Source organism: Microtus pennsylvanicus, chromosome 10 (assembly GCF_037038515.1).
Source record: "Microtus pennsylvanicus isolate mMicPen1 chromosome 10, mMicPen1.hap1, whole genome shotgun sequence".
Lineage (NCBI taxonomy): Eukaryota > Metazoa > Chordata > Mammalia > Rodentia > Cricetidae > Microtus > Microtus pennsylvanicus.
Window position 1 is genome coordinate 22,672,705 of NC_134588.1, and position 24,857 is coordinate 22,697,561.

Consider the following 24,857-nt stretch of genomic DNA (forward strand, 5'->3'; position numbering starts at 1 on the left):
TCAGGTTCAATTCCAGCGTCCACAGTGGCTCAAAATCCATAGCTCCAGCTCCAGAGAATCCAACGCCCCCTTCTTGCCACCATAGGAACTTCATGCATGGCAAAATACCCATTACACATAAAAGAAAACATAAAATTGTTAAAAGCAAATATTTAAAATATATTTTTTTGCCAGGCAGTAGTGGCACACGCCTTTAATCCTCTGGAGGCAGAGGCAGGCGGATCTCTGTGAGTTCAAGGCCAACCTGGTCTACAAGAGCTAGTTTCAGACCAGACTCTAAAACTACAGCGAAACCCTGTCTTGAAAAACAAAAAAAATAAAATATATATTTTTGGGTTTTGTTTTTCTAGACAGGATTCCTCTAGCCCTGGTTGTCCTGGAACTCACTCTGTAGACTATGCTGGTCTCGAACTCAGAGATTCGCCTGCCTCCCGAGTGCTGGGATTAAAGGCGTGCGCCAGTACCACCCAGTTAAAAAAAATATGTTTTTTAAGAAAGAAATTTTTTATTTCAACAATGTGGGAAATTTACAAATGAATATGAACAAAACAAACTAGGCATACTCTTAAAAAACTAGGTGAACATAGAGGAAATTTTATTAAATCAAATAGAAACTGGGAGGGGAGGAGAGGGGCAGACATCAAGGTCAGGCAAAGAGAACCCAGCGTGTGCACACATTAGAGCTCTCTAAGGAATAAGAATGAAGCTACAGAACAAAGACAGACAATTATAACTCAAAATTTTTACAAAATAAAAGGGCAGGAAGCTATGCCTTCTATCTGGAAAAGCTGAAATTGCTCTTGGATTTTGTTTTAAGAGAGTAATGATTTGGGTAACCAAGAAAACCCCTCATTACCTTTGAAAGGAAGAAAATGAAACATCTCATCAAACATTGTTAGCAGTGCTTTGTGCCCTGATATAACGGGGTAATATATTTAAGATACCTGGGAAAGAAAATAGAAACCAAAGATTTTTATATTCAGTCAAAACTGATGTATAAAGGCCACAGCGTGTGGGGGAGGGGCAGCAACAGACACAAACGGTGGCACTGAGACAATCAACTGTCCCTGAAGCTGAAGAGAGGGGAGAAAGTTCTCAGGTGAAGTATCACTGGGGATTGGCAGAGACTGTTTAGAACATGTTCATTTGTAGACCGAAGACCAAAAGATGGCTACGAGAAAACAGAGTGTCCATATTGTCTATAGGACCTGACAGTGTAGCTGCTAGACGATACTGCTAAGAGTGGAGAAGCATTGAAGGCTACATAAAAAATGACAGCATGTGAAAAGGTAAGAAAAGTTCATTGGAAAGATATGAGAAGGTGTAACTTCGATGACTTCCTTAAAGGTGGGCTATTATTTCAAATTAGATATGTAAAGAGAGGGGAGAGGAAACAAAAGGGGATCAATATGTAATAGAGTAAAATAAATATAAAACACAACAGCTTTTAAAAGCAGGCTGAAGGTGTAGCCCAGCTGGTAGAGTGTGTGGGCTGTGCACAAAGTCCTGGGTTCAAGTCCCAGCTCCGCATCAACAGACACTAACCTGTAACCACAGCCCCCAGGAGGTGGAGACGAGGAGAGTCAGAAGTTCAAGGTCATCCTCAGGAATGTACATAGAGAGGTCAAGGTCAACCCAGGCTGGAAACTCAGTGGGTAAAAAAAGGGGGGAAGGGATTCAAATGTATCGGAAGAATGGCGGCACCAATGCCGTGTTTTCCACTGATTCTAAGATTATTGTATAAAGTTCTTAAACCTGAGCCGAACAGAATCAGAAACTGACACTAATAAATTTTCTACTCAGCCTTGACAAACCCTAACATGTCATTGCATTTGCTGCCAAAACATTTTTATAACAAACATCACAGTTCTGATTGACACTCCTCGAATGCCCTTTACTAATCGTCTCAGCCCCCCCCCTCAGCGACCCACTCCTCTGAGTTTGTTCCTTCCACCGTCCCTGTACTTGTCTCATCGGCGACTTCCAGAACCACAAGTACCGTGCGGTACCTACCGCTGAGGATTATACAGTTAGCAGAGCCTGCAATTCTGTGTCTGTGAATACAGACAAGACGGAAGTGTGTACAACGTCACTGGGGGTCACAACTCTGGACTTGGGATCCTGGTATTTGCTGGGTGGGATGGAGCCAGGGATCTTATTTATAAATATTTACACACACAAGCATCACACACAACAAAGGCTCCCCTCTTGTACTTCTCACTCATGCTAATTTCAACAGACAACTGTGCCTAGAACACAACTTTATCAATAAAGAAGAATTTGTTTTGTTTTATTCTGTTGTTTTAAAGAACACTCACACACACACACACACACACACACACACACACACACAGGAATGTATTGACCCTCTGAATTAAGAGGGCAGGCTTGGTTTTATTCAGACCTTTACAAAAAGGTATGAAAGCAACCCAGAAAGTTCAGTCACCCAGAGCAACCCCACTCAAAGAACTGAACAATTAAGACACAGTCTGCCCATGTAGCTATTACAGTCCTGATGGTCCGTGCATATGTACACACAAACATATTTCTGAACAATATCATACAAAGGAAAATGTTGACAACATGGTATGACTGTTCTCCCTCTCTTAGGTCCAAATTAGCCTATGTAGTTTGGTTTTTGTTGTTGCTGTTTTGGATTTTATCGGGGAGAGAATCGAGACAGGGTTTCTCTGTGTAACAGTCCTGGCTGTCCTGGAACTCTCTCTGTAGACCAGGCTGGCCTCGAACTCACAGAGATCTGCCTGCCTCTGCCTCCCGAGTGCTGGGATTAAAGGCGTGCGCCACCACTGCCTGGCTTAGCCTATATAGTTTTAACTCACTTGTCTCCATCACCACTTTAAGCATTTGTATGTTTAAGTATGCACCTGATTTTCAAAACTTGCCTGTCTTTTGTTTTCCATTATACTATATTTAGGAAACAACATTATTTTTATTGGTGGTGTGTACAGGCGGAAGTTCATTTTAAGATAGTAAAATGGAAATACTATAATACTTGTTATAAAAAAGGGTACATGGGGCCTGATTAAGCCAAAACCTGCATCTAAGTATAGTGCACTGTTTGGCGGCAGGAGGGATGGCTCAGATTTCCTGCTAATGGGCGGCTGTCTCCTTCCTAGGCTTCTGCTATTAGAAACTGAAGTGATGGGGTGAGTGAGACGGTTCGGAGGGGAATGCCCTTGCTGTGCTGGCGTGATACCAGAGCCAACCTTGGCTTTACACACACACACACACACACACACACACACACACACGCACACACAATCTTGTACATTTCCTCAGCCATACGTGAGTGAATGCTTTGTAAATGCTTTCTACCCGACAGCTCATCTCTCTGTTTTACACTCTATTCTCTAGTGCACTGTGATTTTTTTTTTTAGTTTGCCTATCGCTAAATTGAGTGGTGTATACTTGGGTGTGTGAGAAAACCTTTATGGCATGACCTGGTTGTGCCGCTCCTGGGTGTCTATCCAAAGGACTCCAAGTCAGTGAGATCCATTCACATCCATACCCAGCACTTGAGGGATAAGGCGAGAAGCTGGCCTCCTCACAGGTCGCTGCTGTGTGTGCTTGCACCAGCACACAAACACCCGCATACAAAAAGAAGCAAACATGGATAAAGAGACATTAAATCCAGAGAGAATTAAAGCATTCTACAAGAAAAAGGCAACTAGCTGCTCAATCTGAGGAGCAGAGTTCAGATCCCAGCATTAGCGCCACAAGCTGCGGCCCAAGCCCACGGGCCACATAGTCAAACACAGCTATGGATACGGCCCAACACAAAACTATAAAGTTACCCAAAACATTATGAAACAGTTTGTGCAATATTTTGTGATTCAGCTGTGCAGTTCTCCTGTGAACTTCGTAGATGACAACACTGTGTCCCGGGGACAAACAGCTAGACATGCCATGCATGCTGAAGACAGCAAGGCCTTTCCCTGAGTGGGATGGAGTTCCCTTCTGCGTCAAAGCCTGTCATCGCCTGTCTGCTTAAACCTGAGCTCTTCTGGGGGAGACAGCTCTCTCTCCTTCTTAATGTCCTGTGCACTGTCCTCGCAGCGCCTTCCGCTCACCAAGGAGCACGGCCACAAGTGGGAATGAGGGATGGCCACTGGGCAAGGATGCTCTAGTCAGGGAGAGTTTGCTGACTAGTTGTCAAGTGAACAGAGTCTAGAATCACCTAGGAGATCGGCCTCTGAGCATGTCTAGAGGGGACTTCTGGGTTATACGAATTGATGTGGGAAGACCCACCTTAATTGTAGGTGGGGCCATCTCCTAGCCGGGGGATCCTGGGCTGTATAAAATGGAGAAATCGAACTAACCACCAGCAAGCAGTCATCTCTCTCTGCTTCTTGATTCTGAATGCAGCAGCCGCTTCAAGCTCCTGCCCATGTGCCTTCACTGCCATAATGGATTGTACCCTTAACGGCAGCTGGAGATGAAGAGCTCATTCCTAAAGCTGCTTCGGTCAGAGTGTTTTATCACAACGGCAAGCAAAGATGCTATGACAAACATTTCCCCTTTGGCTTTTCTTTTTTTTCTTCTAGGTTGTTTTTGTTTGTTTGTTTGTTTGTTTATGTGTATGTATGTGTGTCTGTGACATGTGTGCAGGTGCTGAAGAAGCCAGGAGAAGATGCCAGATCACAAGTGGTTGTGAGCCACCTGACCAGGACGCTGGGAACTGAACTTGGATTCTCTGAAAGAGCAGCAAACACACTTCAGCACCGAGTCATCTCCCCAGCACTCCTTTCATTTTTTAAAACAGGCTCTCAAAGTCAGTATGTAGCTTGAGAATGACCTTGACCTCCGACACCCCTGCCTTTCCCCTCGGAGTACTGGGATTAGAGGGGGGCACCACCACACCCGGTCTATGCTGTGCTGGGAATTGGACCAAAGGCTTCCTTAAGCTAGGCAAGAACTCTTCCAAATCAAGCCACGTCTTCAGCCCCACAGCCTTTTTTACTTGAGTCTAGAAAGAGTTCTCTGTCTCTCTCCCACTCTATCTGCTTTTGTCGGAACGCAGCCCAGGATCCTGTGAAGTCACATCTTGTGCCTGCACTAGAAATTCACCTTAAAGGGGCAGTTCTCAGAGGCTGAAGTCACAACCGGCAGAGCAGAAATCCTCTCTCTTCCAGCTGGCTACCAAGCACAGGTACTCATAGACAGGGAGGCAGCCAGTTAAGCCCTCGCCATCTCTCGGGCCAGCTCCTCCCCTTCAGACCTGAGCAAAGAGCTTAGGACAGGCCTGGCATGGTTAGAAGTACAGCCCGGAGCACACGCTCAGCTCCCTTGTGTATCCCGGGCCCTCGTGCTAAAGCACGCTGGCCACGCTTTAATTAAGGCTGTGTGCAGAAAGCACTGAGAACGGAGGCAGGACAGGCAGGCAGCTGCTGGAACCCCTCCTCCGCTGCAGGCTGCAAACAGCAGCCCTTTGTGAGCTGGAAGCTGGGGAAGATGCCCCGTGCTAACAGCTAACAGCTAGCAGCGGAGGCCAGAAACCCTCAGTCTCACAAGGGGAAGGGAGGGAGGGGAGGGGAGGGGCTCCTGAAACTAGCTGCTTACATCCTCAACAAAGCCCAAGGTATAACTTAGCTTTTAGCTCCCTTCCACCTGAGCAGGTCACCCACCATTCCTTTGTCTGGAATCCACACTTGAAAACACACTCTCAATCTATTGTCTATAGTGGCCTCAGCGGGGAGATGTCAAAATTCACTGCAACCAATACCTCCAGGCGAGGTGTTAGGGACCAGGAAGAGAGCCCAGAGAAGCTAGAAATCCCTGTACTGAGGAGTGTAGATTATCACTGAGGCGATACTGCTGTGATTCAAGGGCTGTGTGACATGTCTGATCTTCATGTCACTGGGAAAGGACATTTACATCACTCTGGAGGACTGCCTAGAAGAGGTGGCCTCTTTTTACTTTTATTTTAAGTGCTAGATACAATTTGATGAGAAGTCAACTGTTAAAGTATGTACCTGTGACCCCGCGCTTAGGAGGCTGAGCTGGAGGAGGAGGGTTTTTCAAGCCAGCTTGAGCTACATAGCCAGACTCTGCATAAAATAAAATAGAGATGACTCTGTCCAAAAGGTGCCTGCTAGACGATCATGATGGATACCCCGGCTGCCTCCCCAGCATCCGTGTCTATCATCCCAGTGTTAGGGAACACATTGGCCAGCCAGCCAAGGCAGAGCAGTGAGATCCAGGCCCAGAAGCAGACTGTCACAAATGGTGACAACAATAATAAAGATCAGGCAGAGAAGGATTGAGGGAGACCCCAGCACTGACAATGCACACTGATTCACAGAAACCCAAGCACATCACACACACACACACACACACACACACACACACAAACACACACCAAAAAGTCAATAAAATAGAACTAAATAAGGTAGAGTATAATGAAATAAGATGGCTAAAAGCCAGGAAGCAGGAAATCTACGAGAAAGAGAAGAGCGAGCTCATGGGTCTTAAGGCAGCAGCACCTGGGGACCACAGAAGCATCTATGGACTGCAATCGCTGTGAGCTGGGGGATGGGCAAAGACCAGGAACCAAGAGTAAGGTCATGGCAGGCCTCACGGGACACGGTCAGGACTAAAACGCTGCTCTGTGTTCCTGAGCTTCCAGGGCCGGCAGCTCGGAGGGTAACCTGAGCATCTCTGCGGACACGACCATGAGGCTAGGAAGGAAGAGCCCAGAGGCGGGAAGTTTTCAGGGCCAAGTTCCCAAAGCCAGTTTCTGCCGGTTCTGACTTCCGTTTCCACCTCCCTGAAGCAGCCTCTAGAGTTATCATTCACAGAACACATTGACAGGGAAAAGTTATCCCCCCAGCAACCCCAGGATGTGGCTCAAGACTTCCTGCCCACATCCCCCTGAGCTGCCCTGAGGCCCAGGTCAGCAGCAGGCAAATGCTCCACTTGGAGGCTGCTCTGGGAAGAAACTCACAGCGTTTAGAAGACCAGCAAGGAGAAGAAAGTAGCACACAGAGGGCTTGTAGGATCCTGTGCCTGGCAGGATCAGAAGAAAGAGATAGATGGACAAGGGACGATGCACCAAGTACCCATAGGCAAGTGGTTCTCAACCTATGGGTCACAACCCCCATCTGGGTTGCATATAAGGTATTTAAATTATGATTCATAACAGTAGTAAAATTACAGTTACAAAACAGCAACACAATGATTTCATGGCTGGGGTCGTCATAACATGAGAAACTGTGTTAAAGGGTCGCAACATTAGGAAGGATCAGAACCACAGCTCTAGGCTCACGAATGGTTATTATGTGCACAGACTTCTCTTTTCAGTAAAAATAAATAAAAGACCAGCAAATCCAGCAAAGAATCAGCTACCTGCAGAATCTGTGCTAGGTGCTGAAGACTTTGGTTCAGGAAGTATTTCAGTGGAAGAAGCCCTTAGGGGCAAAGGCACAAGCATTGGAGCTTCACAAACCACACAGCCTGAGAGAAAGGGGAACCCAAAGGGAGAAATTCAGTACATGCGGAGATCTCTGTCAGCAGTGTTGTAGGGTCAGAGCCTGGGCCTTGGTAGCCGTAACAAGCCAGGTTCAGCCACTTATCCTTGGCAGGGCCGTAAGCAATGATAAGAAACAAAAAGCAGCAGGTTGCTTAACACAGCCACACTGGGAAAGGGAATGGACATAGCTGACCCCCAAGACCGTCTTTAGAGTAACGATAGAGGGTTAGGCTTAAAGGGAAGGCAAGAAATATGCACAAGCTGACCAACCCTGGTCAAGATGTGGTCCCGCCCCTCTATGCCATCACCGTCTGAGCTCCAGCCTCTCCTACAACATGGCCTGACCTGTCTGTCACCAGAACTGTGTGAAAGAAAGCTCCTTCTAGGTAACAAGCCTCTCCTCTGGCCGGCACCAGACTCCAGTTCTTTCCTTCTCTAAGCAGGAGATTCCTGGACAAATTCCAGTTTCTTGGGGTGCATGATTTCAATAATCTGATAACCAAAAAAGAGAGGTGCAAATCCTCCTTAGATCATCTTCACTCCTGCCTGGCCATCATACAGCCTCTTCTAGGTGGTGAGGTCACGTGACTCGGGAGGAGTCTGTGAGAAGCAGTCTGCCCTATAAATCCAAGCCACACCAAAGAACATGACTCCAGTCCTGCCGAAGTTCAAAGGGCCAGGTCTGGCCAGGGTGGACCCCCAGCACTCAGGAAGCAGAGGCAGGAGGATCTCTGTGAGTTCAAGGCCAGCCTGGTCTGCAGAGCTAGTTCCAGGATAGCCAGGGCTACACAATAAAACCCTGTCTCAGAAAACAATACTTAAGTATAAATAAATAAGTAAATACCACTCTAAACACTAAGATTTTACTCTTAGAACCCAGGAAGCTTCCTGGGGACTCTCAGTTACCTTCCTTCTTTGTTTCTTTTTCTTTCTTTCTTTCTTTCTTTCTTTCTTTCTTTCTTTCTCTCTTTTTGTTGTTGTTGTTGAGACAAAGCCTCCCTTACATAGCATCGGCTGACCTCAAACTTTCAATCCTCCTGCTTCAGCCTCAAGGTGCTAGGGATTCAGATTGTGTCACCTGTCCTGGAAGTCACCTTGGTTCTTCTCTATCTGACCATGTATCCCCTGAGGTAAGGGGACACCTTGGGAAGTCCCCAGACTTCTCTACTAATGCAGACAAGTCATGTGATCTTACCTTATCTATCTCACTTCTGTTACCCTTAGGGTATAGAAATAAAAAGGACGTGGGCTTCAAGATGTCTCAGCTGATGGGGGCTTGCCACCAGGCCTGAGGACCTGGGTTCAGTTCCTCGGACCCACATGGTGGGAGGAGAGAATGGACATCTGAAAGTTGCCCTCCGGCTTCCACACACGACACACACATGCATAAAAATGATACAGTAAATGGAAAAGCTTTCTAAAAGGATGCATACACATTATATTATCGTGCTTAAAGGTCAAAAATTTAAACTAAATCAAATATTAAAATTCCCACAATAGGGGTGCTGGAGAGACGGCTTAGTGATTAAGAGTGGGGTTCAATTCCCTGCACCCACATGGTAGCTCACAACTCTCTGTAACTCTAGCTCCAAGGGATCTAATACCTTCTTCTGGCCTTGGGCCCCAGGCAAGCGCATGGTATACAGACATATATGCAAGCATAATTTTTTTTAAAAAAAATCCCCATATATAAAAAAAGAAACCACTCCTTTCAGAGGTTTGCTTTCCTAGTTCTGAAGTTGCCTAATGTACTTCCATGTTGTGTGTGCCTGTATGTGTGATTGTGCACGTGTGTGTAGAGGCACATATGTGCCTGTGTGTGGAGAACACAGAACAACCTCAGATGTCATTCCCCAAGCACCTGTTTGGGTTTTTTGAGATAAGGGTCTCACTATGTAGATTTGGCTGGCCTGTGTAGACCAGACTGGATGCAAGCTCACAGAGATCCACTTTCCTCTGCCTCCCAAAAGCTGGGATTAAAAGGATGCACCACTGCCTGGCTCCATTTTGGTTTTTGCGACAAAGTCTTTCACTAGCCTGAAGCTCACCAATCAGAATAGGCTGGTCAGCCAAGGCACCCCAAGTGTCTCCTTGCCTCCACCTCCCCAACAAGTGTGCACCACCACACCCAAATTGTTTGTTTGTTTCTATTTTTAACATGGGTTCTGGGGGGTCAGATTCAGGTTCTGAGATCTTGGTTTGGAGTGCTTTTGGTTTAAGGGGCTTTGTTATTTAGTTTGAGGTTCTTATTTTGTTTTAATGGAGCTATATATTTGCTGTGTGGTTGGTGTTAATTAATTGTCAACTTGAGAGAATCTGGATTCGCCTGGGAGGCCAGCCTCTGGACTTGCCTGTGAGGGATTATCTTGACTTTGTTAACTGAAGTGGGAAGACCTGCCCACTGTGGGTGCCATCATTCCCTTGGTAGGGACGCTACACAGAATAAAATGGAGAAAAGGAACTAAGCAGGAATCTTGGCCTTGATTCTTGACTGTAGATGCAACAAGATCAGCTACCCTAAGCTCCTGCCACCGTGACTTCACCCCCATGATGGACCATACCCTGGAACCAGCAGCCAAAATAGCCCTTTCTCCCTTAAATTGCTTCGGACAGAGTATTTAATTGCATCAGCAAAAAAGAAACTAAGACACCACCTTTAGAAAATGATTTTTCCCCTTGATACTGTTTCCAACATAACTTCATTTTCCACAGAACCAAGCAAGTATCCCGCCCCTAAAAATTAACATACTCAAGTCTTAAAACCAAAGTCAGAATACATTTTCTTCGATCATCTTGACAAAGACATCAATGTTGGCAGAACTCTGGGTTTTGAAGCTGAACTTTTCTCCTCTCTCTGGCCTCATTATTACAACAGACCTGTTTTCACATTCGTTCCTAAGAAGAGTGCTGCTGTTTTCTACACTGCCTACCCATTATATGCTGAGTCTATTTTAAAACCAAACTAGGACTTCCCTCTGAAATATTCCAAAAGGAATTACCATAGTTTCATATAGATGCTCTAGCTTACCCAAACCACTATCTCACCAAGAATTATAAACTGAGTTCAGAGGGGAGATGGTTCAGTCAACAAAGTGCTTGCTGTGCAAATGTGAGGACCTGAGTTTGAATCCCCAGCACCCATAGAGAAAGCTAAGGGTAGCTTCGAGTACAGTGGAGGGCTGTGATGGGAATTGCAAGGACTTGCACCATGCATAAGCATATACCCCTACACACGCACATGTGCACGCGTGTGCACACACACACACACACAGAGGCACTGAAGTCACTGTAGTTTAAATGGGGCAAAATATGATTTATCGTATATGCTTTAGAATTTAACTAAACCAGAAGCAGTTAGAAGCAGCTCACAAGTGAAATGAAAGGCTTATAGAACATAACAGATCTTAACAGACAGCACAACAGCATCCACATCTTAGAGGCAAGAAGTTAAAGAGACTGGAGAGATGGCCAGCGGTTAAGAACACTTGCTGCTCTTGCAAAGGAGTTGAGCTCAGCCCCCAATATCCCTGTCCCACAACTGGCCAGAACTCCATCTGCAGGGGGTTCCACACCCTCTTCGGGCCTCCTAGGATGTACAGAACAAACACGGGCAATCACGTGCGTACACATAGATAACCAGTAAACGCGAATCTTTAAAAGGGAAGTTAAAGGATTTAAGTTAAATAATTCTACGATAAAGGAGTACGATGGCTTTCAAAAAGAAACTCTTCCTAAATCTGTGACCTGGCCTCGTGGAGACTTTTTCCATCAAAAGTAATGGAACGTTTCTAGAATAATTCTCCTGACTGGGTATTACAAGTGAAGCTGAGTTTTCCTCCTATTTCTTCTCTATTACATGGCGTAAGCACACGAAATGCAACAGTGTTATTCCAAAAGGAAGACGCATTCACAACCCCATCCTCTAGTCCTTATTCAAACACTCGGAGGAGGCTGCTGCCCTAACAGCTTTCTAGGGCACGGGGACACGCCTAAGGAGCCATTATTCTGTCTGTAAATCACCCCCCCCTTCATTTCATTCCTCCTTCTTCACATATGTAAATTACCATGTCTGATCTCCCGTGCCCCTACCAGCCACAACAACCAAATTGCCCTCGAGGGACATCCATTGCCTTGTTATTTTGGTCTCAGTATTAAAAAAGAGAAGGCAAGGGGAAAGAGAAGCTATGTATTATACTTTCAAAAATCAGAGTTCTTCCTGATTAGATTTATGGCTCACTGATAAATGTTTATTCCCTGAAATATATTATTTCAGTATTCTGAATATTTGGTTATTTTAGAGCCAGGCTATTGTACACTGTTTCCAGTATAAATTGTCTCTAATAATATATGCTGAGTTTTGAAGGGAGCATTTGGTCAAATTCTAATTCCTGCCCCCTTGGGATCCAGCCCCAACTTCCAGCAGAAGCATCAAAGGCGGAGAATCTTAAATAACTTGCACACAGCCACATGGCCTAATGACCACGGTCTTTTCCCTCCTCCCCTGAAGCACCTTGTGGGATGCTTAGCACATCAAGCACAGATCTTTCTCTCCATCACAAAATTTTAAACACAGTGCCTTGTTCCCACCATTAAAAAAAAGAGAAAGAATCCAAAAATAAAACAACACAATTCCTATCAGGGTTGAGCTGTAGTTCAGAGCTTAAACTTGTGAATCATTGCACACTTAATAAGAATAAATAGCACATGCGTCTCAGTGGAGAAAACCCACCATAGAAAGTCCAGATTACCACACAAAATCATCTATAGACAGAAGTTGTTCTGTTCTCATGCATCTCAGAACTGTAGGAAATTATTTTCTTTTCATGCCCTAAAACCCTGAAAGAAGGCCTTTCCATGTTTCTTTCATTAAAATCGTACATGTGATTTCATTCCTGACCTTGCACGAGCCCCAGTCAAGAGGGAAAGGAGAGAGCTTCTTGCAATACTGCACTCATCGAGTTGCATTAGGCTCAAAATCCAAATCTCCGGGATGCGTATTTGTCATGTCAGCCCGAGCTGAAGGCATCTGCCAAGAGACTATTTTCACTATTCGGCTGGTGCCAGCCCGAATCCACTTCCACAAACCTGCATACTGATGAGACCGAAGCTCTCGGTTATTCCCCTCCGCTTCTTTCTCATACCTCTTCCCTCTGCAGAGGAGTGAAGCCATTTTACTAATTCATGAGTACCCTGATTATCCAACCATCTAAAAAATTTTTACTCATCAATAACAGTCAACTAAAAGCAAAGCACATCCCACGGGGGTTAGAGGGAAAGACAGGCAACTGCGAGTATTGATTGGCGAGACTTCCTGATACTCACTGAAGGCAGCCACTGCCAGGGCCAGGGTGACAATAATGGAGAACCAGGATACCCACAATGCCTTCTTCCTGTAGTTCTGGGCTTCATGAGGTTTCAGCCGGGTGCTGCTTTCTAGTAAACCTGATAGAAACAGAGAGGAGAGGGAGTATAAGGCATTTTCATACAACAGAACGCACAGCCAGAGCTATGGAATCTCATCCAAAGATTGCAAACCCACAGCCTGTGGGCCAAGATGTGTTTTGTCTGGCCCACACTATGTTTCTACAACTAGGAGACTGCACATCAAAAAACAAAACAAAATTATCAAGTGTTCTGGCATTCCTTATAAAGCCACAGGCCCCGGCAGTACCAGATAAGAGTTTCCACAGGGCAACAGAAGTTCTCCAACTTAGAAGGGCTCCTCCACACACCTCATCACTTCCTGAGGTCACACCATGCCAATCTTCATCCTCTGCACTAAGCCACTTGGCTCAATAGAATGTTCTCATCCCAACAAAACCCTTCATTAGGAAAGAACTGTAGTAACTAATTAGATGTTTGGGCTCCCTAGCTGTGAGCATTGATCCATTAGTACAGTCCCAATAGCAGTGTGGGGTTTATACAAACCAAGGAATCTGAGACCATACAAATGCCCTCTCTAGACCCCTAGGCAACCAGTAGCCATCAGGCCCAGATTATACAGCATGTTTTCTCTTTCCTTTGTATTGAAGCACACATTAAGCAAATAACTTATTAACCAATTAATTAAAAATTTAAAGCTTTCTCAGGGATCTAGGGAGTTCATGCTTGCCATACAAATATGAGGACCTGAGTTTGATTCCCCAGAATCCTTGTAAAATAGATGGGCATAGTAACACATACTTGTAATCCTAGCACTTCAGAAACAGGGACAAGCACATTCCTGGGGCTCACTAGCCAGCCAGTATACCCTCCTTGATGAGTTCCAGGCCAATGAGAGACTCCATCTCGAGGTGTATAGCATTCCCAAGAAAAGACTTCTGATTAAACTACACCCACAGATGCATGTACACACACATACACATACTATCTGAATCTGAAAGTACATTGAAAACTGCTAAAGCCAGACCTAGTTTCCTAGGAAGGCTTCAAGTACAACAAGGCTTATCTCCTACGCTTTGCACATAAGGAGTCCTTGACAAGAGTCTGTGATAACTCACCAGCAATGCCCACGGACACATCTCCCGGTTGATTTGTACTTCTTTCTTATCCTCTGAGAATAAAATTGTAGGGGCTGGAGAGGTGGTTAGAGCACATGCCGCTCTTACAGGGGACCCAAGTTTGATTCCCGTCACTCATGTCAAGCAGATCCCAATTGTCTGTAACTCCAGCCCCAGGGGATCTGACAGGATCTCCTGTCCTCCTCATATGCTGACATGTACACATACAGTAAATAATAATTATAGTATTTTAAAAATAATAAAATTGTAGCCAGGCAGTGGTCGTACATGTCTTTAATCCCAGCACTTTGGAGGCAGTTCTCTGAGTCCAAGGCCAGCCTGATCAACAAAGAGAGTCCCAAGACAGTCAGGGCTACACAGAGAAAAGCTCTGTCTCAGAAAACCCAAAAGGAGGAGGAAGACAAAGATGATGATGTGTGTATATACTCTTTTTTAGTTACCAGCAACTTAAAATATCAGAAGTGTATCTTATACAGGTAAAGTCAACTTGCCAGCTCTGGTTTCGGAACGTATCTTTCAGAGACAGGGCGGCCTTATCACACTAGCTGTAGACAATGGTGAACAGGAAGGTAAAGCTTAGGCACCATTTGTAAAATGTCACAGCATGAGACGTACCCCACACAAGCACCATTCCTGTATCTGACTGACCGCCACTATTGGAGCAGAAAGGACAGGAGATTATTCTTCCTATAATTATGGTCATGACTGACACACCTACAAGACAGGTTAACATGAGAAAAACAACATGAAAACATATAGCAAATGTATTAAAACAAAGATCTATGCAATGGGTTAGAGATGTTGCTCACTCAGTAGAGTGCTTGCCTAGCATGCAAGAAGCCCCAGATTCCACCCGTAGCACTGTCTAGTCACACATGGGGATGAATGACTGAAATCCCAGTACTTGGGAGGTGGAGGAAGGATCATAAGTTCCATGTTGTCTCCATCTTCAGATACATAGGGAGTTTGAGTGCAGCCTGGCATACATGAGATTCCATCTCAAAAATTAGTAAAAACCAACAATCAGATAGTTGGGAGGAAAGGATGAAGAAGAGGTGAAAGGAAAGAAGAGGAAGAGGAAAGAGGAGAAAAAAAGAAGTGGGAGGGGGAGGGAGGGAGGAAGAGGAGCGGTGAAGAGAGAGAGATCCCATCCTATATGACGTGGAAGGCTTCAGAAATAAAGACCCAAAAGCCAAGGGGAGCTATTTTTATGCTCCAATTCAATGAAAAATGCATATCCCTGTGGAGATGAGATTAGATAAGAGACGAATGAGGCAGAGAGACTCAGCGAGACCTGTCTGCTCTGAGCCTTAGTGTTCCATAAAAGACACCAATGTGCTGAGTGTGGCACAGGACCCCTTCTGGGACGAGGTCTTTTGATTGACTCACCATTAGACAAGGGCAGTCAGAGAGTTTCTCTCTCTCTGTCCAGCTCTCACACTTGGGGAGGGGGTGTGCAAAACAATAATTCTTGGGTTTATGGTTATCTTTGAGGTAGGAGGGTAGAAATTTCTTTCCTGTTTTTTTTAACATTTGGGATTTTTTAAATGTGTGCATGTGTGTACACTGGTATGTGTTCGGGTTCATATGCACATGTGTGTGCACATATTTGGAGGTCAGAGGTAAACTTCAGGTGTTGTTCCTCAAATACTGTCTGCCACATATTTTGTGATAGTGTCTCTCTCTCTCTCTCTCAACTTGGAGCTCACCTATTCTGCTTAGGCTGGCTGGCCTGTGGGTCCTGGAGATCTGCCCATCTCCAGCTCCTCAGTGCTGGGGACACAAGCATGTGCCACCACACCCAGCATTGGTTTTACATGAGTTCTGGGGACACAACTCAGGTCCCCATGCTTGCAAGGCCAGCACCTTACCAACCCAACCAGCTCCCCAGCCAGGAATTCTAGTTTCCATGGTCAGCCTTGGGGTGCAAAGGTAAGGAGAAGAAAAAGGACAAGGCTTTGTTTGTAAGGCCTTCCAGAAACATTCGGCTCAGAGTGTCCAGCAGGCCAAGGTAGTGTGCTTTGGGGAATCATTTTCTGAGCCCTATCACTGCCCAAAGCAGTATCCTGTTTAAAAGAATCAGGACAGCTGGGCGTGGTGGCCTGTGCCTTTAATCCCAGAACTCAGGAGGCAGAGGCAAGGCAATCTTTATGAGTTCAAGGCCAGATTGGTGCACATAGTGTGTTTCAGAACAACCAGAGCTATACAATAGAGTCTCTCTCTCTCTCTCTCTCTCTCTCTCTCTCTCTCTCTCTCTCTCTCTCTCTCTCTCTCTCACACACACACACACACACACACACACACACACACAAAATTATAACAAAGATCCAGCTGAACTACCTCTGTCCAGTCATCTTTGAACAGGCCTCAAAGCATGCAGGACTTTGCAGACAGGTGTTTTGTGAGTAGGTAGCCCAAGAGACATCAGAGTGAGCAAAACCAGGCGGGGAAGGGGTGCTTCTATAGGATCGGAGGATAAATGAGAAAGCAAGCAGGCATTACCAGCCCCATCTTCACCTTTGCACTGGGAAACTAGCCTCAAACCTCCTTCATTAATTCAGACACGGAGCTGCAGTTGTAGCTGGGTTGGCACAGAGTCTGCCTACCACACACAAGGCCAGGTTCTAACCCCAGCACCAAATAAAAGGGGCAGGGTCATAGACAGCTAAGATCCCAGCCCTCCGGAGGTGGAGGCAGAAGATTAGGAGTTCAAGGCCATCCTCAGCTCTACAGTGAGGTTGAGGCCAGCCTAGGCTACATAGACTCTATCTCCAAATAGTAAATAAGTGAGAGCAGGTTGAGGAGAAGAATTCAGGCCTCTTGTCTGCACAGATTCTGCTGCAGGTCCTGGCGCCTTCGAATGATAACTTGACAGCACAGTTTTCTGTTTCTTCCTGGGCTCTTGAAGAAAAATCTCTTTTTTATCCCTAAAAGCAAATCACTCCTGTGTCCACGGGAAGCTATAACCTAGAATAAACAAGTCCCATGCACCTCTAAAAGCTCCCTTCCCTTTCCCAAATGAGTTGGGATGGTTCAGTGGGAATGGTGTTGGCTGTGAAAGCCTGAAGTCCTGGGTTCAGATCCCAGAAACACATAACAGACAGATATGGAGGCATACCTGTCACCTTAGTGCTGGGGAAGTAGAAGCAAGAGGATCATGGGACTTTCTGGCTAGCCAGTCTAGTGAAAAGGCAACTCCAAGTTCAGTGAGAGACCCTGTCTTGAAAAACAAGGTGGAGTGAGATTTCATCTCAGGGAAGCTACACCCATACAGTCTCATCAGTATGGCTGCCTACACAAGACCTGAACAAGGATGACACGGACCCGCATGCTAGCACGGAAGGAGGAAATCATATGGAGTCTCAACCCTAGACTAAGAACCGCAGGCAACTAAGGAACACTGAGAGCAGGAGAAACAGTCTTCTCCAGAGATAAGTCGAAAACTGGTTACCAAGTGATCAGCCCTGTAGGCTGAACTTCTATATAATAACAATTAGAGAAACAGAGCCTGCGAATTCGAGAGAGAGCAAGGAGGGTTGTTCAAGGGAAGGGTTGGAGGGAAGAAAGGGAAAGGGGAAAACGATGTAATTATATTTTTAATTTGAAAATTAGGAAAAAATAAGACTCCAAAACTGGTGTTTAAAGGGGGGGGGGTGTGAAATAAAATTTTAAAATATTTTTTTTTCAGTTTTTTGAAAATGATTCTTTATGTAACAGCCCTGGCTGTCATGGAACTCATTCTATAGACCAGACTTGGCCTTGAACTCATAGAGATCCCCTTGTCTATGCCTTTCAAGTGTTGTGCTTAAAGGTGTGTGTTGCCACCACCACCACCACCATTCCTGAATTTAAAAATAAATTTTAAGTTGAAAAACCTTAATACACACACACACACACACACACACACGAGTGTGTGCTTTCTTCCTGGTCCATTGGTTTCAGGAGAAGTGAAACCACACCACTTAAGTAGCAGCTCAAACGAATGGTTCATTTGCCAGGCATTCTGACAGCACCCATTTTAAGAGGTTTGTCCAGTGGAGGCAAAAACATGATCCCTTTGAGAAGCTGGTTTACTTTTCCACAGGGGGACAGCCATTACTGGGAATACTCCTGCCCACTCTGCCAAACAACATTTCTTTCTCCCTCCAGAGCTGGCTGGTTTCTCCAGCACACCTGGCCCTAACCACGCCTCTGGCCTCTCCAGGATCAGCACTCACTACAGAAGATTCAAGTGGGAGCCAGAAGGGGCTGGACCACCTGCTCCAGTGAGCCAGGAGGACTGGAGGTTCTTCCACAGATCCAACCTTCCCTGTGGCTCCCCTGGGAGACTGAAAAGTTGAGGAGGGAAAAACAACATGAAGTCATTATCATGGAAACACTTCAAAAGAGGAAGGACTTTTCTCTTTCGGTGCAACTGTGCTTATCTCTTTGTTTCCTTTCTAAAAATGCAGCTGCAGGGCTAGGAGGAGGCTTAGTGGTAAAGCACTTGCCACACAAACATGAGAACCCCGGAATCTACATAAAAACAAAGGAATAGCGGTGCATGCTTAGGTCCCCTGGACGCTCACTGGCCAGAAAATGGAATCAACCAGTGAGAGAATCTGTTCCCAAAATAAGAGGACAGCACTTGAGAAATGGTGCTTGAAGCTATTTTTGCCCTCTACATACGAGCACCAACACACACAAATAACATAGACATACATAGGTACCCACATGGCTGATGCCAAGAATGGGCATTTTATACCCCAAGGAAGTAGGATGTGATGACCCACAAGGACTCAGCTCAAAAATGATGGGTCTCCACACAGATGCTCCTTCTGCATCCATGTCAGATGCTTTCCCACCCAAAAGCCACAGGGATGTGGGGGAAGAGTGAGGGTTCAGACAGCAGTATATCACAAGTGGGAACCAGGCAGGCTAGCCCAACGGAAACAGGCCTCAGGTCCGTGTGCAGCGCTGCAGCCCCCTGCCCACAGCCAGTCTCCAGGATGAAATTTTAACCTAACTTAAACTCCACAGTGTGGCTCTGACAATGCCAAGGGATATGCTAACAAAGGAGGACGGGGGGGGGGGGGGGTAAACATACGTGAAGATGCTATTTCCTCAGCGGTCTGAACGACTTGTTGATTTCTCCTATTCTTATCCACTTTTGTTGTTCTTGTTGTCTCTGGGTTGAGTCTCACTCTGCAGTCAAGACTGGCCCAGGATTTGGTGTGTAGCCCAGGCCGGTGGCCATGAACTCACAATGATCCTCCTGCTCCTATTTCCCAAGTGCTGGTTGGTGTTCTAGGCCAGAGTCACCACACCAGGCCATTGAGCTTTAATGCTCTGCAGAAAGGTGTTTTATTGGGTTTTTGTTTGTTTGTTTGTTTTAATTGGAAGAGCAGCTGGGGAAAGTGCCCAATAAAGTCTATAACTGTGTAAGGAGGGCCACATCCTAAGGTTTGAGACAAATCATTAAAAATGGATATTAAAGAAGGGGAGAGGGAGGAGATCACTAAGATGAATTGGGCCTCTCGTGTGTGTGTGTGTGTGTGTGTGTGTGTGTGTGTGCGTGTGTGTTAGTTCCTGAAGGCCTTAAACCACAAAATGTTTGCTTGCTTCCAGAGCCACAGGCTCAACCAGCTGTTACAGTAGTGTTGGGACATTCTGGGCTCTCTGGAATTCTGAGAACTAGCCCATATCTCTTCTAAGAAGAAAATGTCCCCCAAAATCCCAAACCACTAGTTATAAAGCAACTTTCCAATAGGAATCAGCAGTGGCCTGCCATAGGGTTCTACCGCCTCAGAAGGAAGTCAACACAAAAACCAGTATGGAAGACACAGCCGGGGTGCCCATCCCCCACACCCTGTGGGGATGGGGCCTAAGCAGAAAGCCATTTAAAGGGAGAGCTAGAGACCAGAGAGCGGTCCTCTTCCCTGGTTCCTGTCGCTGGTGGGAAGGTGGTCCTAACCCATGAACCATTTCCAAGAGATACCAAAAAAAAATGGATATAAGAAAGATAAAATAGCACAACCATATAAAATATTACACCCAAGCTTCCAGGAGGCTTCTGATTTAACTGGAGTTTTTCATTTGTCATTAACCCTTTGCAGCCAGGAATGGGTGGAACAAAAGAAATGTCACAGCGACTTTCAGCTAGCTCAAAAATGGCACAGAACCCCGGGTTCTGTAGGGGACACAATGCATCCTAACAGAGAGATTGTGTGTGATATGTGAGCTTCCACACAGCAGTGGCTTATGAACAGCCAACGCTTTCAGGAGACAATATAATAGAAAATGAAGTTCATTTGACCACTGACAGAAAACCTAAAGAATGTATTCAGAAAAGGGTTTTGTTTCCTTGTAATTTAATGCTGAAGCAGGGCCTCTTGATATTGATAAATATCAATTCATTCCAGTCTGGGTTTCTTGTCTGTCCTTCTGCAGGGGTTAGGAGAGACTGGCCAGCTCTTACAGATAACCCGCAATGCTACAGAATTAAGCCCTACCCGGGGCATCCGTCTTTCTTCAATACAAAATGTTTAAATCTTGCAATGCGAGTTACCACGGAGTAAAGGTAATTCTAACACCCCAGAATTAAAGCGAGAGGTTCTTCGGGGTTTCCGAGGGTGCCACCTTCTCTCCTGTCCTCAAGGCTATACAGTTCTGAGGGAACAGGGAATGAACCTGCAACCAGGGTGCAGAACTCGTTCCAAGCTGGAGCAGCTCCAGTTCCCCGCACAGCATCTCTGCCGCTTCTCTGGGAAATCTGTTTCCATGTCATCCTGTTTCACACGCTACAATTCGGAATCTCTAAGGAAGAAATCCTGCATCCCAACACGAAACCGGAATATAAAGATGTGCAAGGTACTAAGAATAGGACAGAAACCTGCTGGAACTAAAATAATATAAGCACTCTACAGTCGACAGATGAAAGCTTCCAAGAAAAAAAAAATGAGTAGAGGTGTTCAGAGCCGGCTGCCTGGGAAGGGCCTGGCTGCAGAGACCCCAAATCCGCCACTAAGGGTTTTTAGCAGAACTGTTGATAATTTTCGAGGGGTCCAATTCGGAAGCAGTAAGAAAGAGCAAAGGTGTAGTAGATGCGGTCGTCTCCGCAAAGAATCCAAGCCGAGGGCCACGAGGGCAGGATGGGGAAGGAGAGCGAGGCGGGATGAATAAAGGGAGCCCTGGCGTTGGATGCAGGCCCCCTAAGGAGGCAGTGGCTGTGGACAAGAGCTGGAGATGCCTTCCGGGAGATGCACGGGTCCAAGTCCAGCGTCCAAGGAAGGACTCTGAGAGTTGGACACACGTTCTCCAGGAAGTACCAGCTTTGAGTAGCATCTGTGCAGACCAGGTTAGCGGTCAGAGCCCCAAAACCCCAACCGCTCTGCCAGCACCCTCACACTGTAGAGCGGTGACCGCTGTGACCCAGAACCTCAGAGAGAGTCAGGCCCTATTGAGTGCAGAGGCTAAGGGGACCTATGGGGCACCCCGCCACAAATCCAGCAAAAAGAACTTTCCCCGGGTGAATGGCAGGGATCGCGCGGCGGGATGCATTAGAACCCACATCTCCCAGCATGGAGATGAACCCTCTCAGTCTCCTCTAAGCGACCAAGAACCCTATCTACAAACTTTTCCCGAGGACACCGGACAAGGCTGGCCTAGGCACCCGCCGGGATCGGGAACCTGAAAGGGGCTCCCAGGAGGCACCGCCCCCGGCCGGCACAAATCCCGAGAGGTGGGAATGTCGTATCTGCTCTCCGCGTTGAGCCGCGCGTACAGGGGACCGGTGGCTTCCGAGAGGCGGTGGGGAAAGGGCCCGGGGCGGTGGCAACTCACCTCGATCCTCCAGCCCGTCGCTGAACTGGCCGCTCTCGCTGATCCGCGGCTGCCGCTCCTCGTCCGGCTGCACTGAGGAGCTCACCGGGGCCGGGCTGGGGGCGGAGGCGGTGGTCGAGGGCGCGTGGCCCCTAGGTGGTGGTCGCGGAGCTCCGGGGCCAGGGGGACTGCGGCGCTCGCTGCCCAGGGCAGGCTCCATGGCGCCGGGGCTGCAGATGCCCGAGGAGACACAGACCGCTTGTCCGAAGTGACAAGGGACCGAGGGCGCGGAGACGGAGAGCTTCACCCCGACCGCGGTGAGCGGCAAGTCCGCCGCTAGCTTGGCGTGTGGAGGAGGCTGGGGCCGCGCTGTCGCTGCTGCGCTCCGCCCCCGGGGGCAGGTGCGGGCGACAGGGACCCGCCCCGAGGCGCTGAGCCCGGCCACCGGGATCGATGCACCGAGGCGGGTGGAGAGGGAGTGCCCGCACGGGCCAGGCGCGCGGAAGCCGAGGGACTGTTAGGGGGCGTGGGGACCAGCCTGCGGCTAGCGCAGGACTGGGCGAGGGCGTGACGGAGGACGCGCCCCCCACTCGCGTCGCGGATTGGTGCCCAGGAGGAACCCTTCCACCCTAATTGCTCTGCAGTCGTCCGAGCCTGTGGCCGCGAGTGGGCAGGAGAGAAAGCGTCGCAGCTCGTCCCTCTTTCTCTCGTGGATCCATGCAGGTTACAGGGTTTGCACCTGGTTCCCTCCTGCCCAGGCCGGTATCGGAATTCACCTGTCCCCAAGTCCTTGTATCTCCTGCATTTGAAGGGCTTTAACTCTCCTCCCTATTTCCCTCCACCAACTTAGATGGAGGATTTGCTGTAACAGTGGTTTCAACCAATGCGACTATCCCTGGGCCTTTTTCCATCCACCTGTCTCATTTCCCTGTCTGAACATCCAAGATCAATCCCCCTTGAAGACTCCTCTTCCTGCTGGTCCTTCATCCATGTTCTCCACATCTCTGACCCTGCCAACTTTCATACCCTTGCGCGGTGGTGCTGGTCTCCCCAACGAAGCTGCAACCTGGTCCACAGGGCCGGCCCGGGAAGACTCACAAGAGAATCAGCTCTATAGTGTTTAAATTTTATCAATAGGTTAGTATCAGTCTCTAAATTTAATCTGAGTGCTCTAACATGCCAATGCCTTTATTTAAAGGAAACCACCCTAGTTTCTTTCCAGAGTAACCGGTTTCCTTTTTAGTTTCCGCTCTGCCGGTGATCATGGAAGTCAGCCTAGAATTTAAACGTCTCTGCAGGGTTCCGGAGATGAAAAGGGGGTGGGTATATTTTATTGGGATCAGATCTGAGTGATCTTTTTTTAAAAAAATATTTTCAACTATAAACTGAAAGCGTCAAACTAGGTCATTTTAACAGCCCCTTCTTTTCCCAAAAGAAAAAGAATCACGCCATGCTTGCTGGGCTTTAAGGCACGTGCGCACACACACAAACACACACACACACACACACACACACACGCTTACAATTTCTACCCTCTGGTCCTGATGCTGCCCTCGATAACAATGCTTCAAATGTACTGAGTCCCCAGTCCTCCCACATCCTGGATTGTGGGGCAGGGGTTGTTCCAGGTTATTCCATTGGATGTCCTGTCAAGGGTTCTCAGAGAATCACCTGGCTACCAAGAACAGAAAAGGCGCAGGCCTTGAGCGCAGCTGGAGGGCGATGTCACAGACTGCGACAGAGTTGGCTGAAACCTTAGCGAGAGTGTTTTTAGACTCCATTTCCTCCTTATTCTGCTTTTTGAAAATCATTTTTTTCTCTCTCTGGTGCTGGAGAAAAGAGAAGGGTAGATTTACACAGGATTTAGCAAGAAACTATATCCCCCTCCAATGTGTGTGTGTGTGTGTGTGTGTGTGTGTGTGTGTGTGTGTGTTTGGTATTTTAACAAGCATTTCTTCTTTGCTCTCTGATTCAGTTGATCTCGAGAACTGCCTAGAAGTCATGGAACACGGCCCCCTCCCCAAACCCCGCCTCCCGCCCCTCTCCGATGCACAGGCCACGGCCTTGCCTCCAAACACACACAAGCTGTATAGCAGGCTCTCTAAAAGAAAGAATCATTGTGCTGGTTCCTCACTTTATTTTGTATCCAGAGCATCACACATGTAAAGGTGTAACTGAGCAAACTGGGGCTCGTCAAGCTCCCTCGTGTTCGGTACCACAGCAAAGTCAGTACTTTGAAAGGGAGGAAGAGGGTTCAGAAGCAAGAGCTGTTGTAAGCTTCTCCTGCCTTTTATGCTCCAGCTTCCCCCAAACCAAGCCCCTGCCGATTCCTAGGAGATTATATTAGCTGCTTTCTTTAAGGGAGACGGCGTGGCCGGCACCTTGCTAAAGGTTTCACAAGCATTCCCTCCCAGCTCAGCTGCGGCACAATTCGCAGCAGCTCCGCCCCCTAGGGGACATTCTTGAGAAGTTCAGGTGCTTTCTTTGATGCCACACTAGATGCATAAGCCTGCCTGGGTCTTTGATTCTATAAAAATGTGCTTCCAATCACATTAGAACTTTAACTGTGTTTTATATGTGGACATGAAATATGTTGACATCTTTTGAGTATACACAAAATTTTCTAAAATTACAACTAGCATGTAAGTCTAGGCATATGGAATTTGTACTGGCTAGTCTTATATCAACCTTACATGCAAACTGGAGTTATCTGAAAGAAGGGAACCTCAACTAAGGAAATGCCTCCATAAAATCCAGCTGTAGGATTTTCCCAATTAGTGGAAACTGGGGGAGAACCCATCCTGTGGTGGGTGGCCCTGGGTTCTTCTGTAAGAATGCAGGCAGGAACAAGCCGGTAAGCAGCACCCCTCCATGGCCTCAGCATCAGCTTTGGCCTCCAGGTTCCTGCCCTATTTGAGTTCTTGTCCTGACTTCCTTTGATAAACAGCAATATGGACGCAGAAACAAAATTAACCCTTTCCTCTCCAGGTTGCTTTTGGGTCACAGTGTTTCATTGCAGCATTAGAAACCCTCACTAAGACAGAACT

The 24,857-nt window shown here is 47.0% G+C and overlaps 1 protein-coding gene across 1 annotated transcript in view; it reads right to left on the bottom strand.

Annotated features, from left to right (window-relative positions):
• Window positions 1-22,309, bottom strand: part of Tmem163 (transmembrane protein 163) — a 181,981-nt gene extending 159,672 nt beyond the window's left edge. Inside the window, exons 1-2 of the mRNA XM_075987779.1 lie at window positions 21,832-22,309; window positions 12,812-12,931 (exon numbers count right to left, since the gene is read on the bottom strand). Coding sequence (XP_075843894.1) covers window positions 12,812-12,931; window positions 21,832-22,030 — 319 coding nt within the window. The 5' untranslated portion in view covers window positions 22,031-22,309. The remainder of the gene's footprint in view (window positions 1-12,811; window positions 12,932-21,831) is intronic.
• Window positions 22,310-24,857: the final 2,548 nt, after the last annotated feature.